Consider the following 23,691-nt stretch of genomic DNA (forward strand, 5'->3'; position numbering starts at 1 on the left):
TTCCCAGACGAACAAGGGCTAAGGGAATACATTAGCACTAAACCAGTACTGCAAGAAATGTTAAAAGGACTGCTGTAATTAGCAGAAGAAATAGGAAGAAAAATATAACCAAACTAAACAAAAATGACAATAAATAAGTACATATCAATAATCACCTTAAATGTAAATGAACTGAATGCTCCCATAAAAAGACACAGAGTAGTTGATTGGATAAGAAAGCATGACTCATCTATATGTTCTTTACAAGAGACCCACTTCACAACAAAAGACTCACATAAGTTGAAAGTGAAGGGATGGAAAATAATCTTCCAAGCAAATGGAAAGCAAAAAAAAGCTGGGGTAGCAATACGCATATCTGATAAAATAGTTTCCAAATGAAGGCCATAACTACAGACAAAGAAGGCCACTACATATTATTGAAAGGATCTATCCAACAGGAAGATATAACCTTGATAAACATATATGCACCCAATATAGGAGCACCAAAATATATTAAAAATCTTCTGGAGGACTTCCAAGGAGAAATCGACAGCAATACAATCATAGCAGGGGACTTCAATATCCCACTGACATCACTGGATAGATCCTCTTGACAAAAAATTAGCAAGGAAACAGAGACTGTAAATGAAGCACTAGACCAAATGGATTTAATAGATATCTATAGAGAATTGCACCCCAAAATTACAAAATACACATTCTTCTCAAGTACACATGGGACATTCTCAAAGATAGACCACATGATAGGACACAAACTAAACCTCTACAAGTTCAAGAAGATTGAAATCATATCAAGCATCTTCTCAGATCACAATGGCATGAAACTAGAAATCAATTGCAACAAGAACATGCAAAAACATTTCAACATAGAGGCTAAATAGCATGCTATTAAACAATGAATGGGTTACCAAGGAGATCAAGGAAGAAATTAAAAACTTCCTGGAAACCAGCGAAAATTAACACACAACAACACAAAATCTATGGGATGCAGCGAAAGCAGTTCTGACAGGGAAGTTCATAGCACTACAGGCCTACCTCAAGAAACAAGAAAAATTTCTAACTGACTGTCTAACCTCACAACTTAAAGAATTAGAAAGCAAACAAAAAGAAAACTCCAGAGCAAGTAGAAGGAAGGAAATAGTAAAGATCAGAGCAGAAATAAATGACATAGAGACCAAAAAAAACAATTAAAAGGATCAATGAAACAAAGAGCTGGTTTTTCGAAAAGATAAACAAGATTGATGGACCCTTAGCTAGACTCACCAAGAAACAACAAGCGAGAAACCAAATACACAAAATCAGAAATGAAAAAGGAGAAGTAACAACCGACACCACAGAAATACAAAAGATTGTCAACAGCTACTATGAACAACTATATGGAAACAATTCAACAATCTAAGCAAAATAGACAAATTTCAAGAAACACACAGTCTCCCAAAACTGTACAGGGAAGAGATAGAAAACTTGAACAGACCAATAACAACTGAGGAAACCCAGCAAACAAAAGCCCAGGCCCAGATGGCTTCACGGGGCAGTTTTACCGAACATTCAAAAAAGAACTAACACCCATTCTCCACAAACTATTTCAAAAAATTCAAGAAGAAGGAAGACTTCCAAACACATTCTATGAGGCCAGCATAATTCTAATTCCAAAACCAGAAAAAGACACTACAAAGAAAGAAAACTACAGGCCAATATCCCTGATAAAAATAGACGCCAAAATCCTGAGCAAAATACTAGCAAATCGGATCCAGCAATACATTATTCACCATGGCCAAGTGTGATTCATTCCAGGGATGCAAGGCTGGTACAATATTCACAAATCAATAAATGTGACACACCACATAAACAAAAGGAAGAATAAAAACCACATGATCATATCAATAGATGCTGAAAAAGCATTCGACAAAATCCAGCATCCATTTCTGAAAAAAACGCTCAGCAGTGTGGGAATAGAGGGATCATATCTCGACATAATAAAGGCCATATATGAAAGACCTACAGCCAACATCATACTCAATGGACAGAAACTAAAAACATTTCCATTAAGAACAGGAACAAGACAGGGATGTACACTTTTGCCACTCCTATTTAACATAGTACTGGAAGTCTTAGCCACAGCAATCAGACATGAGGAAAAAATAAAAGAGATCCAAATTGGAAAGGAGGAAGTGAAACTGTCATTATTCGCAGATGACATGATATTATACATAGAAAACCCTAAAGACTCCATCAAATATCTACTAGACTTAATAAATGAATTTGGAAAAGTAGCAGGATACAAAATTAAAGTCAAGAAATCGACAGCATTCTTATACACCAATGATGAACTCACAGAAAGAGAAACCAAAAAAAACAATCCCATTTACCATCGCGGAAAAAATTAAGATATCTAGGAATAAATTTAACCAAAGAAGTAAAGGACCTATTTGCAGAAAACTACAGGACATTGAAAAAAGAAATAGAGGAAGATATAAAAAAGTGGAAGCACATACCTTGTTCATGGATTGGAAGAATTAAAATCATTAAAATGTGCATACTACCCAAAGCAATCTATAGATTCAATGCAATCCCCATCAAAATACCAATGACATATTTCACAGAACTAGAACAAATACTTGAAAAGTTCATATGGAACCAAAAAAGACCCCGAATAGCCACAGCAATTTTGAGAAAGAAGGACAAAGTAGGTGGGATCACAATACCAGGTATCAGGTTATACTACAAAGCCACTGTAATCAAAACAGCCTGGTATTGGCACAAGAACAGGCATATAGACCAGTGGAACAGAACTGAAAACCCAGAAATGGACCTAAGGCAATATGCTCAATTAATATTTGACAAAGGTGGCAAGAGCATACAGTGGAGTAAAGACAGCCTCTTTAATAAATGGTGTTGGGAAAATTGGACAGCTACATGCAAAAAAAATGAAACTAGACCATCAACTTACACCATACACAAAAATAAACTCAAAATGGATAAAAGACTTAAATGTGACCCGTGAATCCATAAAAATTCTAGAAGAAAATGTAGGCAACAAAATTTCGGACATCATACGGAGCAGAAGTTTCACTGATACATCACCTAAGGCAACAGAAACAAAGTAAAAAAATGAACACTTGGGACTACATCAAACTAAAAGGCTTCTGCACAGCAAAAGAAACAATCATCAAAATGGAAAGGCAACCCACTGTATGGAAGAACATCATTGTCAATGATATATCAGATAAGGGGTTAATTTCCAATATATATAGAGTACTCATACAACTCAACAAAAGGAAGACAACGAACCCAATTAAAAAATGGGCAGAGGAGCTGAATAGACACCTCTCCAAACAGGACAAATGGCCAAGAGACATATGAAGACATGCTCAACATCACTAATCATCAGAGAGATGCAAATTAAAACAACAATGAGGTATCACCTCACACCTGTCAGAATGGCCGCCATCAACAAATCATCAAACAACAAGTGTTGGCGAGGGTGTGGAGAAAGGGGGACTCTAATACACCGCTGGTGGGAATGCAGACAGGTGCAGCCGCTATGGAAAACAATATGGTGCTACCTCAAAAAATTAAAAATTGAATTTCCATTTGACCCAGTGATCCCACTTCTAGGAATATACCCTAAGAAGCCTGAAACACCAATCAAATGAATATATGTACCCCCATGTTCATAGCAGCACTATTTACAATAGCTAAGATCTGGAAACAGCCCAAGTGTCCATCAGTAGAAGAATGTAAAAAAAGCAGTAGTACATATACACAATGGAGTACTATGCAGCTGTAAGAAAGAAAGATCTCTTACCCTTTGGGATGACATGGAGGGACCTGGAATGTATTATCCTAAGTGAAATAAGCCAAGCAGAAAAAGACAAATACCACATGATCTCACTTATATACGGAATATAATGAACATAACAGTCCGAGGAATACGGTAGACCCAGAAACATGGAAGTAGGGCACAGACTAACATCTATCAGAAGAGGAGGTGGGGGGTGAGGGGTGGGAAGTGATAAACCACAGAACTTATATGCATGTATACATAACCAATAGACATGGACAACAAAGCCGGGGACAGGACGGGTGTGGGGTGGGGAGAGGGGTGTCAAGGGGGTAAAAAAGGAGAAACATCTGTAACAAAAAAATAAATAAAAAATTTTAAAAAAAACCCACAAACAAACAAAAATAAATAAATAACATTTAGCCTGGCAGGTGTGACTCATTTGGTTGAGTGTCATCCATGCACCAGGAGGTCGCAGGTTCAATTCCCAGTCAAGGCACATGCCCAAGTTTTGGACTCAATCCCCAATAGGGGACATCCAGGAGGCAGCCAATCAATGTTTCTCATCAATGTTTCGATCTTTCTCTCCCTCTCCTTTCATCTCTCTTTAAAAAAAAAATCAAAGTATTTTTTAAAGAAGAAATAACATTAAATTTTTAATAAGTCACACAAAACCTACAGTTTAAATGTTCTTACCCAAGTAAAATAACCCATTTAAGATGATATACAAATATTTACATAATGCTTATCATTTTCAAAAAGCATTAATCAGTGACTTTCAGAATCATTGCATAAATCCTAAGAAAGACCATATTTTACAGTGACTCTTTTTCTTACACCAAAATCTTTATGACCCGTCTCGGTGACACTCTAGTCTCTAGACATGGCTGTAAACACTTTTCAACTCTTTTTAAAAATAAAATCTACCCTCAAAGAATAAAGAAGTGTTCCCACTGAGGATATTCAAAAGAACTCATCACAGTACTTAGAGTCACCAATACATGAGAGATTATAAAATGTACTCTGAAGAATAAGAACATGACAACCCAATCTGAACTTCAGGGAAGTCTATGTATCACATGGATTCAAGCAAGTGAGGGCCGTATGTAAACTGTAAAGTGTGTGTGTGATAAAAAAGCTTTATTGATTGTTAAGGGATGATATTTCTTTTTCACAATAACAAGCAGTACCATAGTTCTCTCTCAGAATTTCACCGCCAGAGCCACAGGAAAAACCACATCTTACTGGGGAGGGGAAGCTTTATTCTGCCGAGGGTCACTGGGAATTTATAACATCATTCGAGGGCCACACAAAATTATCAGTGGCTATATTTGGTCAGGCTAATTTGCTAAGGCACGTGATATGAGCTGGTATTGATTTTTCGGGCCAAAAGGAAAAGCTTCCTAGAAGTTAGAACTGCATTCACATTAAAGAAAAGACCAAGTTTATTGAGTTTTACTCACATCAACAAGTTGGGTGACTCCACTTGCTGTTTTCGCCAGTGTGACGAGGTCTTCTTGCATCTTATCCACCCATGACTTGATACTACAGAAATTAGAGAGGAAAATGTTCTATCATCTCTCTGGAAAATTAAGGCCACAGACAGTCATTTTACATTAATTCTGTAGATAATTCATTAAATTGCTTTTAAATCTTTCTTCTCCCTCCTAGCTCTCATTATGCCCACCCTCCTATCCCACCTACGAATTATGAAGTCAATGAAACGTTGGTGTAAAACCTCTTAGAATGCTGAAATAGTCCCAGATCAAAGACAGAAAACTGACATGACTGTCTTGTCCAATATGAGGGTAAAATTTGCTTAATTTTTATGAAAATTCCATTTAAAACTAGTAAAGAGAATATTCTAAACTAAACTTTATTCTTTAGCTTGCAAGTGTTCTGAATATAACACTAAGGATGTGCTCAATGTAGAACGTTTTTAAAAATGTAAGAAAATAAAAAATATTTTAAATGTCTCCTAATTTCATTAACCAGGGATAACCACTCTTAACATTTAATGTATTCCCATTTAGCCTTTTAAACTTATTTCATGTGGTTGAAAGCATGTTATGTAAAATTTATGTATCTTTTCTTTTCCTAGGGTCATATGATAAATACTCCCATACCATTACAAGTATCTTAAAAACTTTTATTTTAATGGCCACTTAATATTCCATTATCTATACACCCCCATAATATGTGTGACCATCCTTCTGTTTTACAAAAGATATTTATAATATCATCAGCCTCTAACCACTATAAATTATACTGCAACAAATATCTTAGTGCATGAAGCTTACAAGTACTTCATTTTCTTAGCTAGACTCTTAGATTTGGAATTACTAGATCGAAGTTTAAGTTCTGAAGGATAGTTTTGAGCATTAAAATTATGATTGAAGAATTTAATTTAAAATCCTTTTCAGGTATGCACTTTAGATTAATGCAACAAAGATCTTAAAATACAAGCAATGGATGTTGGGACATTTTAGAAAAACCTAAGTCAGTGGTCTGTCTTACTTTTTCCTGCTATTAGAGACATTACCAAATACTACACAATTTTCCCCATTTATATCAATATTATGTAATTTGTAATTTCTTCATACATTTCATTTATTCTTCCTCATGTGGTCAAAGACCTAAAGTGTTTATTCTTTTCTGCTCATGCAAATATAAGAAAATACTGGTAAGAATGATAGATGATTTATGTTTGAATTTGAAATTCTCTCTACATATATATCATATGTGCATCTATCTGTTGTTTATCCTACTTCTTTAAATTTTAATAGTACTAAATGTTTTATAAAGGAACAGGTATTTGTATTTCATAACTGCTTGTACCATGGAGATTTAACTGTATTGATCTTCTTTTCCTTTCATAGATAAGAGTTTCAATAATACCATAAGGCTGCCAACGTTTTTCAGATAAATTTAAATGTAACAGAATAAAAAATTAAATGTGGAAAGAAGTATAACATGCAAGAGAGATTTAAATGAGGTACAGGAGAACACAGAAAAGAATAATGATCTGATAAACTAAAGGGGAAGAAGCAAACACTGAAAGTCAGTCATCAAAGACCTAAATGCTTTAGAGGAAACACAGAGGCTTGATTTACACATGAAACAAACTGGTTAGTGAATGAAATGCATAAAAGCTAGGGGTACTTTTACACAAATGAAAATAAGAAAGAATACTTATTGAACCATGCTATATAAAGGTGATAAAAAGAAGAAAAATTAACATCATGAAACAAATATAAATAAATAGGAGCATAAATTAAATAAATAAAAATAGAAACAAAGAGAGACATGTATAGACTCATTAAAATGAAGGACGTATACCACATTATTCTAATATTAGACTTTGTGCTGCTTATGAGCTGGTACATATATTTGAAACATATTATCAGTATTAACTAATATTCTTATTACCACTATTAGGTAAATATAATTGTTCCCCATTTTTACATTTAAAAAAATAAATTACAATAGAAAACAGGTAAGGGCAAAAACCACTGGCACCATTTTCTAATTCAGACCAAAATACCTCATTTCTCCAAGCTGTTACTGAACAAATCCTAAAACTCAAGGAAATGAACCATCTCTGCTCATATATAATTCCCAAAACTGACAGATAATAATGTTATATAGCTTATATCTCCCTTTAACTAGCAAACTGACCAACAATAAGTATATATGTAAAACCATTAACTTAACTCATGCCTGAATTTGGATTTCTGCTAAAATGATCCAAAACTTGCATTATGACTTCACGCTTCAGTGCGCTGTCACCCCCAGTTTCCACTGAGGTGAACTGTTTTGGCTGAAAAGCAATTCAGGACCCTTCTAGTCTTCTCTGTCCCACTGACAAGCTATCAAGAACACTTTACAGGAACAAGGATTATTCTTCATAGATATGACATGTTACCTGGTTTTCTAAAACACATAAGCACTCTGCCTTCCACACCAGGAATTAGAATAATATAATGGCTAGGAAATAAGCAAAGATCCCATTCATCACAAAAGTGAAAAATTAAGCAAGGGAAAATACTCATATGTGTAAATTCTTTATCACTCTTTCCCTTTGTAGGTAAATTGTCTAGCACATTTTAATAATCACTAAGCACCATTTCATTGAATGTCTCCAGAATATACTATAATATTTTGGAGAGTTGCAAAGGATATAGCCTTTTCTTTTCTTTCTTTTTTATATTTTTATTTTATTTGTTTAAACTTTTATTTTATTTTTAAATTTATTTATTTATTTTTGTTACAGATGTTACTCCTTTTCCCCCCACTGATTCCTCCCTCCCCACCCTTTCCCCAGCTCTGTTCTCCATGTCCATTGTTCATGCATACATGCATATATGTTCTATGGTTTGTTTCTCCCCTCCACCATCCCCTCTTCTCAGGATTGTCAGTCTGTACCCCACTTCAACATCTCTGGGACTACCCCATTCCTCAGACTGATATGTTCATTATATTCCACAAATAAGTGAGATCATATGATACTTGTCTTTCTCTGTTTGGCTTGTTGCTCTTAGGATAATACTTTCCAGGTCCCTCCATGTCATCTCAAAGGATAAGAGATCTTTCTTTCTTACAGCTGCATAGTACTCCATGGTGTATATGTACCACTGCTTTTTTATCCATTTGTCTACTGATGGACACTTGGGCTGTTTCCAGATCTTAGCTATTGTAAATAGTGCTGCTACGAACATAGGGGTACATATATTCTTTCTGATTGGTGTTTCAGGCTTCTTAGGGTATATGCCTACAAGTGGAATCACTGGGTAAAATGGAAGTTCAATTTTTTGAGGTAACACCATATTGTTTTCCATAGTGGTTGCACCAGTCTGCATTCCCACCAGCAGTGTACTAGAGTCTCCTTCTCTCCACACCCTCGCCAACACTTACTGTTTGATGATTTGTTGATGGCGGCCATTCTGACAGATGTGAGGTAATACCTCATTGTTGTTTTAATTTGCATCTCTCTGATGATTAGTGATGTTGACAATTTCTTCATATGTCTCTTGGCCATTTGTATGTCCTGTTTGGAAAGGTGTCTATTTAGTTCCTCTGCCCACTTTTTAATTGGGTTCTTTGTCTTCCTTTTGTTTAGTTGTATGAGCACTCCATATATTTTGGAAATCAACCCCTTATCTGATGTATCGTTGTCAACTATGCTCGCCCATACAGTGGGTTGCCTTTGCATTTTCGTGGTTGTTTCTTTTGCTGTGCAGAAGCTTTTGAGTTTGATGTAGTCCCATGTGTTCATTTCCTACTTTGTTTCTCTCACCTTAGGTGATATATCAGTGAAAATTCCGCTGCATACGATGTCTGAAATTTTGTTTCCTACAGTTTCTTCTAGGATTTTTATGGATTCAGGAGTCACATTTAAGTCTTTTATCCATTTTGAGTTTATTCTTCTGTATGGTATAAGTTGATGGTCTAGTTTCATCTTTTTGCATGTAGCTGTCCAATTTTCCCATCACCATTTATTAAAGAGGCTGTCTTTACTCCACTGTATGCTCTTGCCACCTCTGTTAAATATTAATTAGGCATATTGCCTTGGGTCCATTTCTGGGTTCTCTATTCTGTTCCATTGATCTATCTGCTCTTCTTGTGCCAGTACCAGGCTGTTTTGATTACAGTGGCTTTGTAGTATAACCTGAAATCTAATCTAGTAATGTGACCCCTCCAACTTTGTTCTTCTTTTTCAGATTGCGGTGGCTATTCGGGGTCTTTTTTGGTTCCATATGAACTTTTCAAGTATTTGTTCTAGTTCTGTGAAGTATGTCGTTGGTATTTGGATGGGGATTGCACTGAATCTATAGATTGCTTTGGGTAGTATGGACATTTTAATGATGTTGATTCTTCCAATCTATGAACAAGGTATGTGCTTCCACTTTTTTATATCTTCCTCTATTTCTTTTTTCAATGACCTGTAGTTTTCTGCAAATAGGTCCTTTATTTCTTCGGTTAAGTTTATTCCTGGGTGTCTTAATTTTTTTGCTGCGATGGTAAATGGATTTTTTTTTTTTTTTTTTGGTTTCTTGTTCTGTGAGTTCATCATTGGTGTATAAGAATGCCATCAATTTCTTGATGTTAATTTTGTATCCTGCTACTTTGCCAAATTCATTTATTTAGTCTAGTAAATTTTTGGTGAAGTCTTTGGGGTTTTCTACGTATAGTATCATGTCATCTGCGAATAATGACAGTTTCACTTCCTCCTTTCCAATTTGGATCCCTTTTATTTTTTCTTCCTGTCTAATAGCTGTGGCTAAGACTTCCAGTACTATGGCAAATAAGAGTGGCGAAAGTGGGCATCCTTGCCTTGTTCCTGTTCCTAAGGGAAATGCTTTTAGTTTTTGCCCATTGAGTATGATGTTGGCTGTATAGGTCTTTCATATATGGCCTTTATTATGTCTAGATATGATCCCTCTATTCCCACTTTGCTGAGCGTTTTTATTAGAAATGGTTGCTGGATATTGTCGAATGCTTTTTCAGCATCTATTGATATGTCTTCCTTCTACTTTAATTTTTTGAAATAATTTGAGAAGAATAGGTATTAGTTCTTCTTTGAATGTTTGGTATAATTCCCCCATGAAGCCGTCCAGGCCTGGGCTTTTGTTTTCTGGGAGAGTCTTGATTATATCTTCAATTTATTTTGTTATTATCGGTCTGTTCAAGTTTTCTAACTCTTCCTGGTTCATTTTTGGGAGACTATGTGTTTCTAGAAATTTGTGCATGTTGCTTAGATTGTCAAATTTGTTGCCAAATAATTGTTCATAATATTTGTTAATGATCCTTTGTATTTCTGTGGTGTCAGTTATTATTTCTCCTCTTTCATTTCTGATTTTGTGTATTTGGGTTCTCTCTCTGTTTCTTGGTGAGACTAGCTAAGGGTCCATCAGTCTTCTTTATCTTTTCAAAGAACCAGCTCTTTGTTTTATTGATCCTTTGAATGAATTGTCGTTTTGGTCTCCGTGCCATTTATTTCTGCTCTGATCTTTACTATTTCCTTTCTTCTACTTGCTCTGGGGTTTTCTTTTGGTTTGCTTTTTAGTTCTTTAAGTTGTGAGATTAGGTAGTCTATTCGAAATTTGTCTTGCTTCTTGAGGTAGGCCTGTAGTGCTGTGAACTTCCCTCTCACAACTGTTTTCGCTGCATCCCATAGATTTTGTGTTGTTTGTGTGTTAATTTTCGCTGGTTTCCAGGAAGTTTTTAATTTCTTCCTTGATCTCCATGGTAAGCCATTCATTGTTCAATAGCCCTGGCCGGTTTGCTCAGCGGTTAGAGCGTCGGCCTGAGGTACAGAGAGACACGGGTTCAGTTACCGCTAAGGGCATGTACCTCGGTTGCAGTTTGTCCCCAGCCCTGGTTGCGTCATGCAGGTGGCAGTCACTTGATGTATCCCTTTCCCATTGATGTTTCTCTTTCTCTCTTCCTCTCTCTCCCTCCCACTCTATCTAACAAAAAATGAAAAGATATCCTTGAGTGGGGATAAAAAACATAAATAATAATTTTAAAAAATCATGCTATTTAGCCTCCATGTTTCAAATGTCTTTGCATGTTCTTGTGCAATTGATTTCTAGTTTCAGGCCAATTTGATCTGACATGATGCTTGATATGATTTCAATCTTCTTGAACTTGTAGAGACTTAGTTTGCATCCTAACATGTGGTCTATCTTTGAGAATGTCCCATGTGCACTTGAGAAGAATGTGAATTCTGCAGTTTTGGGATGTAATTCTCTGTAGATATCTATTAAATCCATTTGATCTAGTGCTTCATTTAGAGTCTGTGTTTGCTTGTTACTTTTTTTCTAGACGATCTATCCAGAGATGTCAATGGGGTGTTGAAGTCCCCTGCTATGATTGTATTGCTGTTGATTTCTCTTTGGAAGTCCTCCAGAAGATTTTTAATATATGCTGGTGCTCCTGTATTGGGTGCATATATGTTTACCAAGGTTATATCTTCCTGTTGGATACATCCTTTCAATAATATGTGGTGGCCTTCTTTGTCTCTAGTTATGGACTTCATTTTGAAATATACTTTATTAGATATGAGTACTGCCACCCCAGCTTTTTTTTCCTTTTCATTTGCAGGGAAGATTTTTTTGCACCCCTTCACTTTCAACCTATGTGAGTCTTTTGTTGTGAGATGGGTCTCTTGTAAACAACATATAGATGAGTCATGCTTTCTTATCCAGTCAGCTCCTCTGGGTCTTTTTATCAGAGCATTCAAAGCATTCACATTTAAGGTGATAATTGATATGTACTTATTTATTGCCATTTTTGTTTGGTGTAGTTATATTTTTCTTCCTATTTCTTCTACCATTATACCAGTTCTTTTAGCATATCTTGCAGTGCTGGTTTGGTGTTAATATATTCCCTTAGCCTTTTCTTGCCTGGAAAGCTATTTGTTTGACCTTCTATTTGGAATGATATCCTTGCTGGATAGAATAGTCTTGGATTCAGATCCTTGTTTTTCATGACCTTGAATACTTGATGTCACTCCCGTCTGGCCTGTAATATTTCTGTAGAGAAGTTAGCTGAGAGCCTTATGGCTGTTCCTTTGTAGGCAACCTGTTGCTTATCTCTTGCTGACTTTAGGATTCTCTCTGCCTTTAATTTTTGGCATTTTAATTACTATGTGTCTTGGTGTGGGCCTGTTTGGGTTCTTCTTACTTCGGGCTCTCTGTGCTTTTTGAACTTGAATGCCTTCTTCCTTCACCAAGTTAGGAAAGTTTTCTAACACTATTTCTTCAAATATATTCTCTAATCCTTGCCCATTTTCTTCCTCTTCGGGGACTCCTATGATGCGAATGTTTTTATGTTTCCAGTTGTCCCACAGTTCTCTTAAGCAATGTTTTTTCCTTTTGGTTTTCTGATTGGTTGATTTTTTTCTACCCTGTCTTCTAATTCACTGATCCCATCCTCAGCTTCCTCTACTCTGCTGGTTAGTCCTTCCAATGTGTTCTTTATTTCTGCTATGTCATTCTTCATTTTCACTTGGTTGGTTTTCAATGTTTCTATATCTTTACTCATGGTTCTGATGTCCTTACTAAAGCTGTTGAGCTTCCTCAAGATCAGGGCTCTGAACTCTACCTCTGATAATTTGCTTAACTGCATTTCATTTATCTCATCTTCAATAGGGTTCTCGTGTTCTTCATATGGGATTTGTTTCTTTGTTTCACTATTTTGGCTATCTCGGTGGATTTTGGAACCTGCCAAATTTTCCCTGTGGGTGTTGGTGTTCTGCTGTTTGTGGCTCCCTCTACTGGATTTGAATGAGCCTGGGTGGGCCCATTTAGACACCACTGTCAAGTCTGATTTTCCTGGGTATAGTTGCAAGCCCAAGAATGGTTCAATTATATTCTAGCTTTTTCCTGGAGGCTAGTAGTCTCAGTTACTCAGTGCCTTGGAATGTAGCCCTGGTGTTCTGCATTAGAGGATTTCTAGAGGGTGGGATAGATGCTGGTTGTTAATGAGCCTCAATTTGCATTTCTTTGCATCACCTGGGAAAGGCTGAATCTCAGATGAGGGGGCTGCTACTTTTCCCCACAGCTCTGGGAAGGAGAACACTAGCCACCGTCCTTTGTGGCCACAACTCAGCAAAAACTCTGAGAGCCCTCCAAATCCCGATGTCCCCACAGAGTTCCAGCCCAGTCTACCCTCCCTCTGCCGTAGCCCCCAGGTGAGTGACTGTGGCTATTTTAGTGCTCTGTGCAGGCTCTCTGAGCTGTGGAGTGGGCTTGGTCTTTATTCCCCAAGGGCACTGCTCACACCTAAGACTGCTGCTGTCCGTGGGCTCCCATCCTGCCACCCTGTCGTGCCTCCGCAGATCCTACCAGTGTCCCTGGTTATATGGTCCTGTTCTGTTGCTCTTCTGTTGCTTTTTTTCCCAAGGATTTGTCTTTATTTTAGTTGTAATTCCCATTTGGTCCTGGGAGATTGTCTGTGTAGCTTCCATTTACTCCGCCTCTATTTTCACATCCTCTACGCCTATCTTGAGTGTAGCTGAGTCGCACAGGCCTCTCTAGTGCCCCTGCACCCTGCAGGTCCCGCGGGTAACTGGAGCACAAAGTCCCGTTGGAGACCTTACTCTATGCCTATGTTATGGGCTGCTGCGTCACACAGGCTTCTCTGGTGCTTCAGCACCCCATAGGTCCCACAGGTCCTGCGGGTAACTGGATCACACAGTCCCTGCTGGGTCGCACAGGCCTCTCTGGTGCCCCCACACCCTGCAGGTCCCAGTGGCAGGCAGCTGAATCACACCAGTCCCTCTGGGGCTCCGGCTTCCCATACCTCTTGTGAGCTGCTGGACTGCACAGGCCTCTGTGGAGCCCCAGGTCCCGCCGCTGGCGGCTGAGGAGTGCTGCTGCCCTGTGGGGCTCAACTCCTAGTCAGCTTTGGCTGTAGTTTTTGGGGATGGGTCTCACCTGCTGGTCTGTGCTTCTGTTGCCTGGGGATGGATCTCTTTCTTCTTCTTCTTTTCTTAATATTTTAATTTTTGTTACAGATGTTTCTCCTTTTCCCCCCTTAGACACCCTTCTCTCCACCCCATCCCGTACCCCCAGCATTGTTGTCTATGTCCATTGGTTACACACACATTCATATAAGTTCTTTGGTTCATCTCTTCCACTTCCCCTGCTGCACTCTTCTGAGGTTTGTCAGTCTGAACTGTACTCCTATGAACTATACTTTCTATGTCTCTGGATCTATTTTTTTTTTTTTATCCTCACCCGAGGACATTTTTCCATTTTTTGTTCAGATAGAGCGGGAGGGAAAGAAAGGAAGAGAGAGAGAGAAACATCGATGTGAAGGGACACATCGAGTGGCTGCCACCCTCACAACCAACCAGGGCCGGGGACAAACTGCAACCGAGGTACATGCCCTTAGCGGGAACCGAACCCGGGTCTCTCTGTACCGCAGGCCGACGCTCTAACCGCTGAGCCAAACCGGCCAGGGCTGGATCTATTTTAAGAAAGCAACATAGCACTCCAGGAGGAAGAATTTATTTTTGCTCTTTGTTAATCCATTCAACAAGTATTAGCATTTGCTGGAAAAGATACTAAAAGCTGGAGATGCAGAATGAATGATTTATGTCTTACAATCTGGTTGGGCTTAAAACTGGGGTCTGTTGGGAAAGAAGCAAAGAACAAGATTATGGCAGTGAAGGGGAAGAAAAATAACTTTCTCTTCTACCCTTTTAAGTTATTGATTGAGATACTGTAACAAAAGATTGATTAAGAAGTAAAAAGCATACTAACTTATTTAATATATGTTTTACATGACACAGGAGGAAATAAAAACCCAAAGAGATAGTTAAACCTGAGTGTTCTTGTGCTTGGTCTGATAAAGAACAGGAAAGTTGTGGAAATATATGTCATGTCCAAGAGTATGAGCTGTGCTTCAGTAAACTGAGGAAAACTTAACAAAGCCCATTCATGCAAGTTTCTTTCTCTGTCCCTTGTCTTTGGAAATAAGGACACTGCTTCCTGCAGGAATGGGAGGGAGGGGCAATTCTCACATGAGGAAAGTCTTTCTCGCCTACATGAATCCTCAAACTCCTTGAACTTAAAATGTACAACATGTCAAGTTGTCATAATTTGTGGGAGCATGTCCTGAATCCCATCAGGAACCAGCTAAGGGTCACTTAAATTTTATTGTCTCATAATGCAAGAAGGTGGATAGAAAGGCTTTCTAGAAGTGAGATTTGAAAGAAAACTGGAATATGACAAAGTTGAGGAGAGAAGGAAATAATAATGAAGGCATAGGAAATGGAAAACAAGGCATATTCAGCAACTGCCAGTAATCTGAATGGCTGAGGTCCAGGTTGGGTGAACAAATGGTATGAACTGGGGGCAGGAATGGTAGGGAAGAAATTCAGGCAGATAGATGGGCCCGACCAATGGTCTTAAATAGCATTCTGAAGCATTTAGGTGGTATTATCAAAATAATGAGAAGATCATGGAAAATGTGAAGTTAGAGAGATACGATATCAATTAAGTATATATGAGCATGATATAATAATTTCCCTGACAGCCAAGTGGATGGTGGCTTAAAGAGAAAACAGAAAGTGAGAAGGGAAGATCTAGGTAAGGCTAAGAAAGGAGGAGATTACCTGATTCGCTAGTGGTAATCAGAGAGAGGGAAAAGGAGGAGAGGCCAAGTAGAAGAAACTAGCTCAACAAAACAGGAGTTCATGTAATATTGGATATAGACAGTGAAAGGGAGAAAAAACTTGTAGATCATTAATGGAGTTCCTCAGTTAGACAATGATCCAACATTTTCATATAGAAAGTACCAGAGAAAGAACAATTTAGAGGGACATTGATAAGTTTATTTTTATTGGTTCAAATAAAGATATATTTGAGAGTTTCATGTACAGATATCCAGTAGGCAATCCAGTATACACGGGGGGTCAGGGCAGGGGAGTGAGGATATAAGCAGAACACAGGAGAAACCTAATCCATAGCTACAGAAAGGTTACTTCTTCCATGGAGATTGGAGGAAAAATGTAAAAGATGTTAGGTACATAAAAATAACTGAAACAACCACATCAAAAGTTAAGACAGTTCTACTCATTGGTCTCGATTTCCTTTGCAACAAAGGGAAACAGTCATGTCTTTAGAGACAGGGAGTGGGTATTAAGGTAGGGTAGTTGAGAACAAAATTGGAGGTTTAAAAAGAACAATGGCTGAAGGTTATTTCAGGACATGCCCTATACTGGAGGTCATCAGTTTTCACTGGCACTAATCAGCATGGCTGTGTGAATTGCTTCATCAGTCTAGGCTGAAGATGAGAGAAAAGAGCATTCTGATGAATGAGGGGCAGATACCAGTTGATGGGAAAAGACAGGAAAAAAATAATTGAAGGGCCTGAAAATTTCAAGATGCTTACTCAACCCAATTAACAAAGACTGCCAAAAATAATCACTGAAATGTTATAGTATTGTATTGTATTAAAAAACAATACTTTTAAAAATACATAAGTTTTCAGGTGCCCCGCTCAGGGTTCCAGTGCCAGGAAGAGAATCCCCATAACTTCTGGCTGGAAAAACCAGTAGAAACTGAGGCTCAGGAAAGCTGAAGCGGCTGGAGCCACAGGCAGATCCTTAAAGGGCCCGCTCACGAACTTATCATACTCTCTCCCTTTAAGCTTGGAAGGGAGGCAGATCAAGGGGCACCAGAAACATACAGGGAAGAACTGAGCTGTTTGGCACTGGAGCGAGGGCTGGAGAGGGGACAAATGTGCTGTCAGAGGCCTTTGTTCCTTTGGTGAGCGTTTCCCTCGGGCAGCAGACAGTCGTCAAATCTGGGACTCCAGCAACCTGCTCACACTGGTTGCCCCACCCTAACCAACTTTCAGGCCCACCCAAGCTGTTGCCAGTTGCTTAACCATAGGATTGGCCTGTCTTGGATCCTGCTTCAGGTTTTTCCTAAATTCTTTCAAACAAGCAGCATCTGGTCTCAGCAAGCCCCATACCTCTCGTTAAGTAATACATAGAAACAAACACAGGGAGGCAGCCAAAATGAGGAGACAAAGAAATAGGTCCCAAATGAAAGAACAAAACAAAAACCCAAGAAAAGAATTAAGCAAAATGGAGATAAGCAACCTAACAGATGCTGAGTTCAAAATACTGCTTATAAGGATGCTCAATGAACTCAGTAAGGGCCTCAAGAGCATAAAAATGGACCAGTCAGAAATGATGGATGCACTGTCAGAAATGAAGGAGGCATTAACTGAAATAAAGAATAATTTACACAGATTCAATAGTAGAGTACGTAAATCCAAGAAGCAAACCATCGATTTGGAATATAAGGAAGCAAAAATCGCCCAATCAAAACAGCAAAAAGAAAAAGGAATCCAAAAAAATGAGGATAGTGTAAGGAGCCTCTGGGATAACTTCCGGCGTGCCAACATTCGCATCTTGGGGGTGCCAGAAGGAGAAGAGAGAGAACAAGAAATCGAAAACCTGTTTGAAACAATAATGGCAGAAAACTTTCCTAACTTGGTGAAGAAAACAGACATACAAGTCCAGGAAGCACAGAGAGTCCCAAACAAGATGAACCCCAAGAGGCCCACACCAAGACACATCATCATCAAAATGCAAAAGGTTCAAGACAAAGAGAGAATCTTAAAAGCAGCAAGAGAAAAGCAGTTAGTTACTTACAAGGGCGTTCCATAAGGCTATCAGTAGATTTCTCAAAAGAAACTTTGGAGGCCAGAAGAGAATGGCAAGGAATATTCAGAGTGATGAAAAGCAAGAACCTACAACCAAGATTACTCTATCCTGCAAAGCTGTCATTTAGAATCGTTGGACATATAAAGACTTTCCCAGACAAGAAAAAGTTAAAGGCATTCATCACCACCAAACCGTTATTATATGAAATGATGAAGGATCTTTTTGAAGAAAAAGATAAAATATAGGAACAAACAAAATGGCAATGAATACCTATCTATCGACAATGGAATCTACAAACAAAATAAACTGGTAGAACAGAAACATTCTCATAGATACAGAGATCATTTTGTTGGTTGCCAGATGGGAGGGGGGTTGGGTGAATGGGTGAAAAAGGTGAAGGGATTAAGAAGTACAAATTCATTGCTAAACTGACAAACCTCAAAGGGAAAGGGGTTGGGGGGTGGGAAGAAATAAACCAAAGAACTTATATGCATAACCAATGGACACAGACCATAGTGTGGGAAAAGGCGGGAGGGGGGCAGGAGTGGGGAAGAGGGGGTCAATGGGGGGAAAATGAGAAACATCTGTAATATATTCAACAATAAAGATTTTTAAAAAAGAAAAAAATACATATGTTTTACCGATTTTTTTAGAGAGAGAGGAGGGGAGAGAGAGAAACATCGACCTGAGAGAGAACCATCAATTGGCTGCCTCCTGCATGCCCCCCATCAGGGATCCAGCAAACCTGGCATGTGCTGTGTGACCTCTCAGTCCATGGGAAGACGCTCAATCCACTGACCCACGCTGGCCGGGCAATGCTTACTTTATAAACCCTACCCTTATGGAACTAAAAGTCCTATTACAATATTTCTGGGAAAATACTATATTGCCCAATTTCCAATTTTTCAGTACTTTTTGAATTTTTAGCCTAACAATCTTATATAAAAATATGCTGAAAGACTAAATGCTGAAAATAGCCTAAGTACACATGTCCCTCTTTAAACCTCTTGAAACAATATATAATTTTTAAAGACAAAAATCCTAAAATCACTGTAAAATAAAATAGATTTCTCTCAGAAAGTTTAATAGTATATTGGAAAATCCTTTTACAAATAGATATATATAAAATAATATCTGACCAGTTCAAAAAAGTTGAACCAATGTATGTATGGTTATATAGATATAACAGAACTTGACTAATAGGTACAACAAGGATTTTTAAACTTGTGAGGTCAGGAACACACTTTCTCTGCTTGTTAGAAATATAAGTTCCTGGTTTCAAGTGTCACTGGTAACAGAGGCTTCATTGCTATAAGGACAAGACTTGAGCATGGTACATAGGAAAGTGCAAAGACATATTTGTGGGAAATGATGAGAGGCATCAAAGACTGGGTATGTAGTCAATGTATGCATGCAACAGAACTATGTCCTACCCCTTAGCTAACCCACCTCCTACTTTTCCACTGCCTCTTGAAACCCTGTGTTCCTTTAGCTCCTATGACCCTGCACCTGGTCTCTCTTCTGTATTATCATCTGACTTCTTGTTCCACATTCTCCTCAGATCAAACACAATTGTCAGCATCTGTGTTTGATCCTTTTCTCCTTTCTCCTTCCTCTCTTCTCTTTGCTTGTACTCCTTCAAAACCTTGGGGCATGAACTACCAAACCTCATGACTTCAACTATCACCTTTATATATATAATCCCCACATTTGAACTGCAGTGGAGTGAGCTCCACTCCACTCTATCACCTGCTAAATCATTCCATCTTGATTTCTTACCATTCTTTTTCAAAATATCTATAAAACTTAAGTCAGTATCTTTCCTCCCCATACAACCCATCCCCTTATGTCCCTTCTCATTAATAGAAAACCATCTCCTCAGTCACCCAATTTCATGCCATAAATTTCTTCATATATCATCTCTAATCCTTTGATAAATAATAGTATCTCAGCATTTTCCCTTATACATAGGTGATAGCAAAATGCACTGAGACCTCAGTTTATGCCAAATTCCATGTAAAAGTATTTAACATACACTCTCATTCAGTCAACATAAAAACCGGTGTTCACTTTTTACAGATGAGAAAAATTAAAGATTTAAAAACTTAAAAATCTTAGCTTTCTATCCTCTTATTTACTTCCACCAGCCTCACGCAGTTCCATGCATTACCTGCCTTTTCCACACTTTTTCTTCTATAACCTGCCCCTGAAATTAGTTCTCTGCCTCCATTATAAATACAACTACTCTCATATCACTTTTAAAAATTATTTATTAATTTCTTTTTGTTACAGATGTTTCTCATTTTTCCCCCATTGACATCCTCCTCCCCACCTCCCCCCCATCCCCAGCTTTGTTGTCTGTGTTTATTGGTCATGCATACATGCATGTGAGTTCTGTGGTTTATCTCTTCCCCCACAAACCCCACCTCCTCTGAGGCTTGCCAGTCTGTACCCTACCTCTATGTCTCTGGGTTAATTTTGTTCAGCAGTTTGTTTAGTTCATTATATTCCACAAATAAGTGAGATCATGTGATATTTGTCTTTCTCTGCTTGGCTTGTTTTGCTTAGCATAATAATCTCCAGGTCCTTCCTTGCCATCTCAAAGGATAAGAGATTTTTCTTTCTTACAGCTGCATATTACTCCACTGTGTACATGTACCACAGCTTTTTAATTCACTCATCTACTGATGGACACTTGGATTGTTTCCAGATCTTAGCTATTGTAAATGGTGCTGCTATGAACATGGGGGTACATATATTCTTTCTGATTAGTGTTTCAGGCTTCTTAGAATGTATTCCTAGAAGTGGGATCACTGGGTCAAATGGAAGTTCAATTTTTAATTTTTGAGGTAACACCATATTGTTTCCACAGTGGCTGCACCAGTCTGCATTCCCACCAGCAGTGTACTAGAGTCCCCTTTTCTCCACACCCTCGCCAACACTTGTTGTTTGATGATTTGTTGATGGCAGCCATTCTGACAGGTGTGAGGTGATAATTTCATAGTTGTTTTATCATATCACCTTTTACAACCTGCCAAACTAAAAATAATCCAATAAACTCCAAAGCACTTTAATTGTGCTTTATACTTATTTTACCATACCCTTTCACAATTAGATGGATATATGTTTATTCTTATTTATTTCTGAATCCTCAATATTTTATTATAGTGGGCAGACAAGTATTTATTGAATAAATAGAAAATATATTGAAATAAAATTTCATTATTGATTTTTAAAGCACAATTATATTTATGTAAGGTGAGTGATTTATATATTAAGTTCCCTCTTCTCCCCATAATCCACATTGGAAACAAATAAAAATAAACTGCTGGACCCATGCATCTATTAACAGCCTCTACTTTTCAACAAGTAGCAGATTTTCAAAATGCAACTTAATACTTTAAAGGAATTGGTAAATCTCTAGAGTGCATACCTTATTATTCGGAATCTATCAAGTGGATGTTGAATGTTATAGGAAAAAAAATAATGTCTTGTAATCTTTCTCTGCCCCTATAACAACTCATTAGAGTCAACTAGCAGTATGTTGCCAACTGTTTGAGGATGTCTGCTGACTCAATGTAATTTGGAGAATTCACTATGAGATCTCTAAATATTGAGGCAAATATTTTATTGAATAATTAAGGTCATCTTTTATATCCTCTACTTCACTTTACTGTACAGGAACAGCCCAAATTCTATAAGCAAATATATAAAATATTAAAGTTTTCACTAAATTTGAATGAAAAATACTTGCCATGCAATTGTTATTCCTTTTCAGGTTGGATTTGCCTGTAATATGGCTTTAAAAAGAGTAATCCTAGTTCAGGAAACTATTTTTTTAAAGAATTATGGTAATCAATTTTATTTCGCATGCACTTGAGGAAAAGCAACTTCAGACCAGCACAAATTACACCCAGTTTAATCTACTGAAAAGTATAATGGTTGAGTACAAAGTGTCAAGTCTGCACAGTTATCTATGTAATTGTTTTAAATGCTATAAAGAAATTTTCTTTTTTTACTGGTTAGAACAATGAAGCCAAAGTGATAGCTAAGCATTACCTAACTGTCCTTCTGCCCTATATTTGATGTGGTAAATCCTCTGAAAAAGAAAAGAATGTGTCTGAATCTACTGCTATTATTAAGGAGAGAGTATTACAACAGACTTCCACACCCTTCTTGAACTATCCAATTAGCAATTACCATAGAGGCCAGAGCAAGGAAAGGATGGGAGATGCAGAGAGAACAGGAAAGGAAGAAGCTGTTCTAGAAAGGGCTTTGGAGGAGGAGGAGTGGGAGAGTGAGAATCTTTGCAGCCCTTGTCCTAAGGCAATGTTCTGTTATGCCACTATTTTAAGAAATATATATATATATATTTTTTTTATTCCAAGGAAATAGACATAGCTGTGCCCATGGATCTTGGAAAAGATGTCACAAGCTCTAACAAACTGACCATTTCAATTGTGTTCATATATAAACAGCTTGTTCATAAATTTGAAGAAATAAGATCATATATTTCAAAAGTGTTCCACTTGCTATAAATATCCCACCAATGCCAAACTGCTCCTATTTTTGTTATATAATAAACCACCCACAGTGTTCCTGTAGATGAGTAAAAATTACATAAGTAAGCCAAAGATTTGACAACCCAGACACACCATTTTGCTAAACATGCAATTCTTATAACATGGGCAACTATATTATTAAATATAATTGTGTGTGTGTGTGTGTGTGTGTAAAGAGTGCTGGGTATTACATTAAATCTAGGATTGTTTGTGAGATGAGTGTCATGCCAGAAATGTCAGTTCCTGAAATTATTAGCAATTTAAGCTATTTTCAAGAAAATACTGCTCTGTTTTTAGAAAGTTATTTTGACTTGTGAAATGCTTTAGTATTCCATTTTTGCCTAGTGTCAATCTTGTAAGCAATGTTAAAAGGGATTTTTGCTAATCACAGTGTAAAGGTAAAGTACTTGAGAGTTGAAAAAAGGTTTTATCACTAAAATCTGATTCCGAAGTTGGTGGTGTTCTTCTGCCTTCATTTTCTGTTGGCTTTTGCTGCTTATGGTTTGTGTGTATGTGTGTAATCCACTTTACAAATATACATACTCATAATTCTCAAAAAACAAAGTTTCTTTATGCGATCTATTTTTCCACCATCTTAGATTAATTTTTGTTTTATCCAAGCATTTTTCATTTCTCCTTTATTTAGTTACTATTTTTGCCTCAGGGGCAACAATTTGCTTCCAGCTTCCAAGACAACGAATAGGGTTGATGTTAATGTAGTTGCACTGATGGGCTGGAGGGGGAGGGTTCTCAGATAGGGATCTGATCCCTGGAGGCTCCGAGAGCTTTGTTTTCCACCCTTCCCCATCAGAGTTAGCTACAACCTCCAGCACAGCCCCCTGCAGCCTGGTGCCAGCAGAGGTGTCCCACATGGCCACACAATCTGCTGCTGGTGTTTCTATGAACCAAATGAGCTGAATTTCTAATTGCTCATTACAAAACCTTCATTCATTTTATTGAGGATCTTCCTTTTCAATGTTTATATTTTTTTCACGCACTGCAGATTGTTTGCAAAATGTACTTTAGCCGAATTCATGTGTGTCAATATCATTTAATGTCATAGTAAAAATTTCCTCATTTCCTTTCTTCTCTGAATTATTAACTGAGCTTTCATAATATTTCCAATAATGCAAAATACTAAGATACTTATTATGTTT

At 37.6% G+C, this 23,691-nt stretch overlaps 1 protein-coding gene across 3 annotated transcripts in view; it reads right to left on the reverse strand.

The window, feature by feature from the left end:
- Positions 1 to 23,691, reverse strand: part of CACNA2D1 (calcium voltage-gated channel auxiliary subunit alpha2delta 1) — a 509,634-nt gene that overhangs the window by 411,966 nt on the left and 73,977 nt on the right. For all 3 annotated transcript variants that reach the window (XM_036247167.1, XM_036247166.1, XM_036247165.1), the window contains exon 2: positions 5,245 to 5,326. In XM_036247167.1, coding sequence (XP_036103060.1) covers positions 5,245 to 5,326 — 82 coding nt within the window. The remainder of the gene's footprint in view (positions 1 to 5,244; positions 5,327 to 23,691) is intronic.

Source organism: Molossus molossus, unplaced genomic scaffold (assembly GCF_014108415.1).
Source record: "Molossus molossus isolate mMolMol1 unplaced genomic scaffold, mMolMol1.p scaffold_m16_p_7, whole genome shotgun sequence".
In the NCBI taxonomy this organism is placed as follows: Eukaryota; Metazoa; Chordata; class Mammalia; order Chiroptera; family Molossidae; genus Molossus; species Molossus molossus.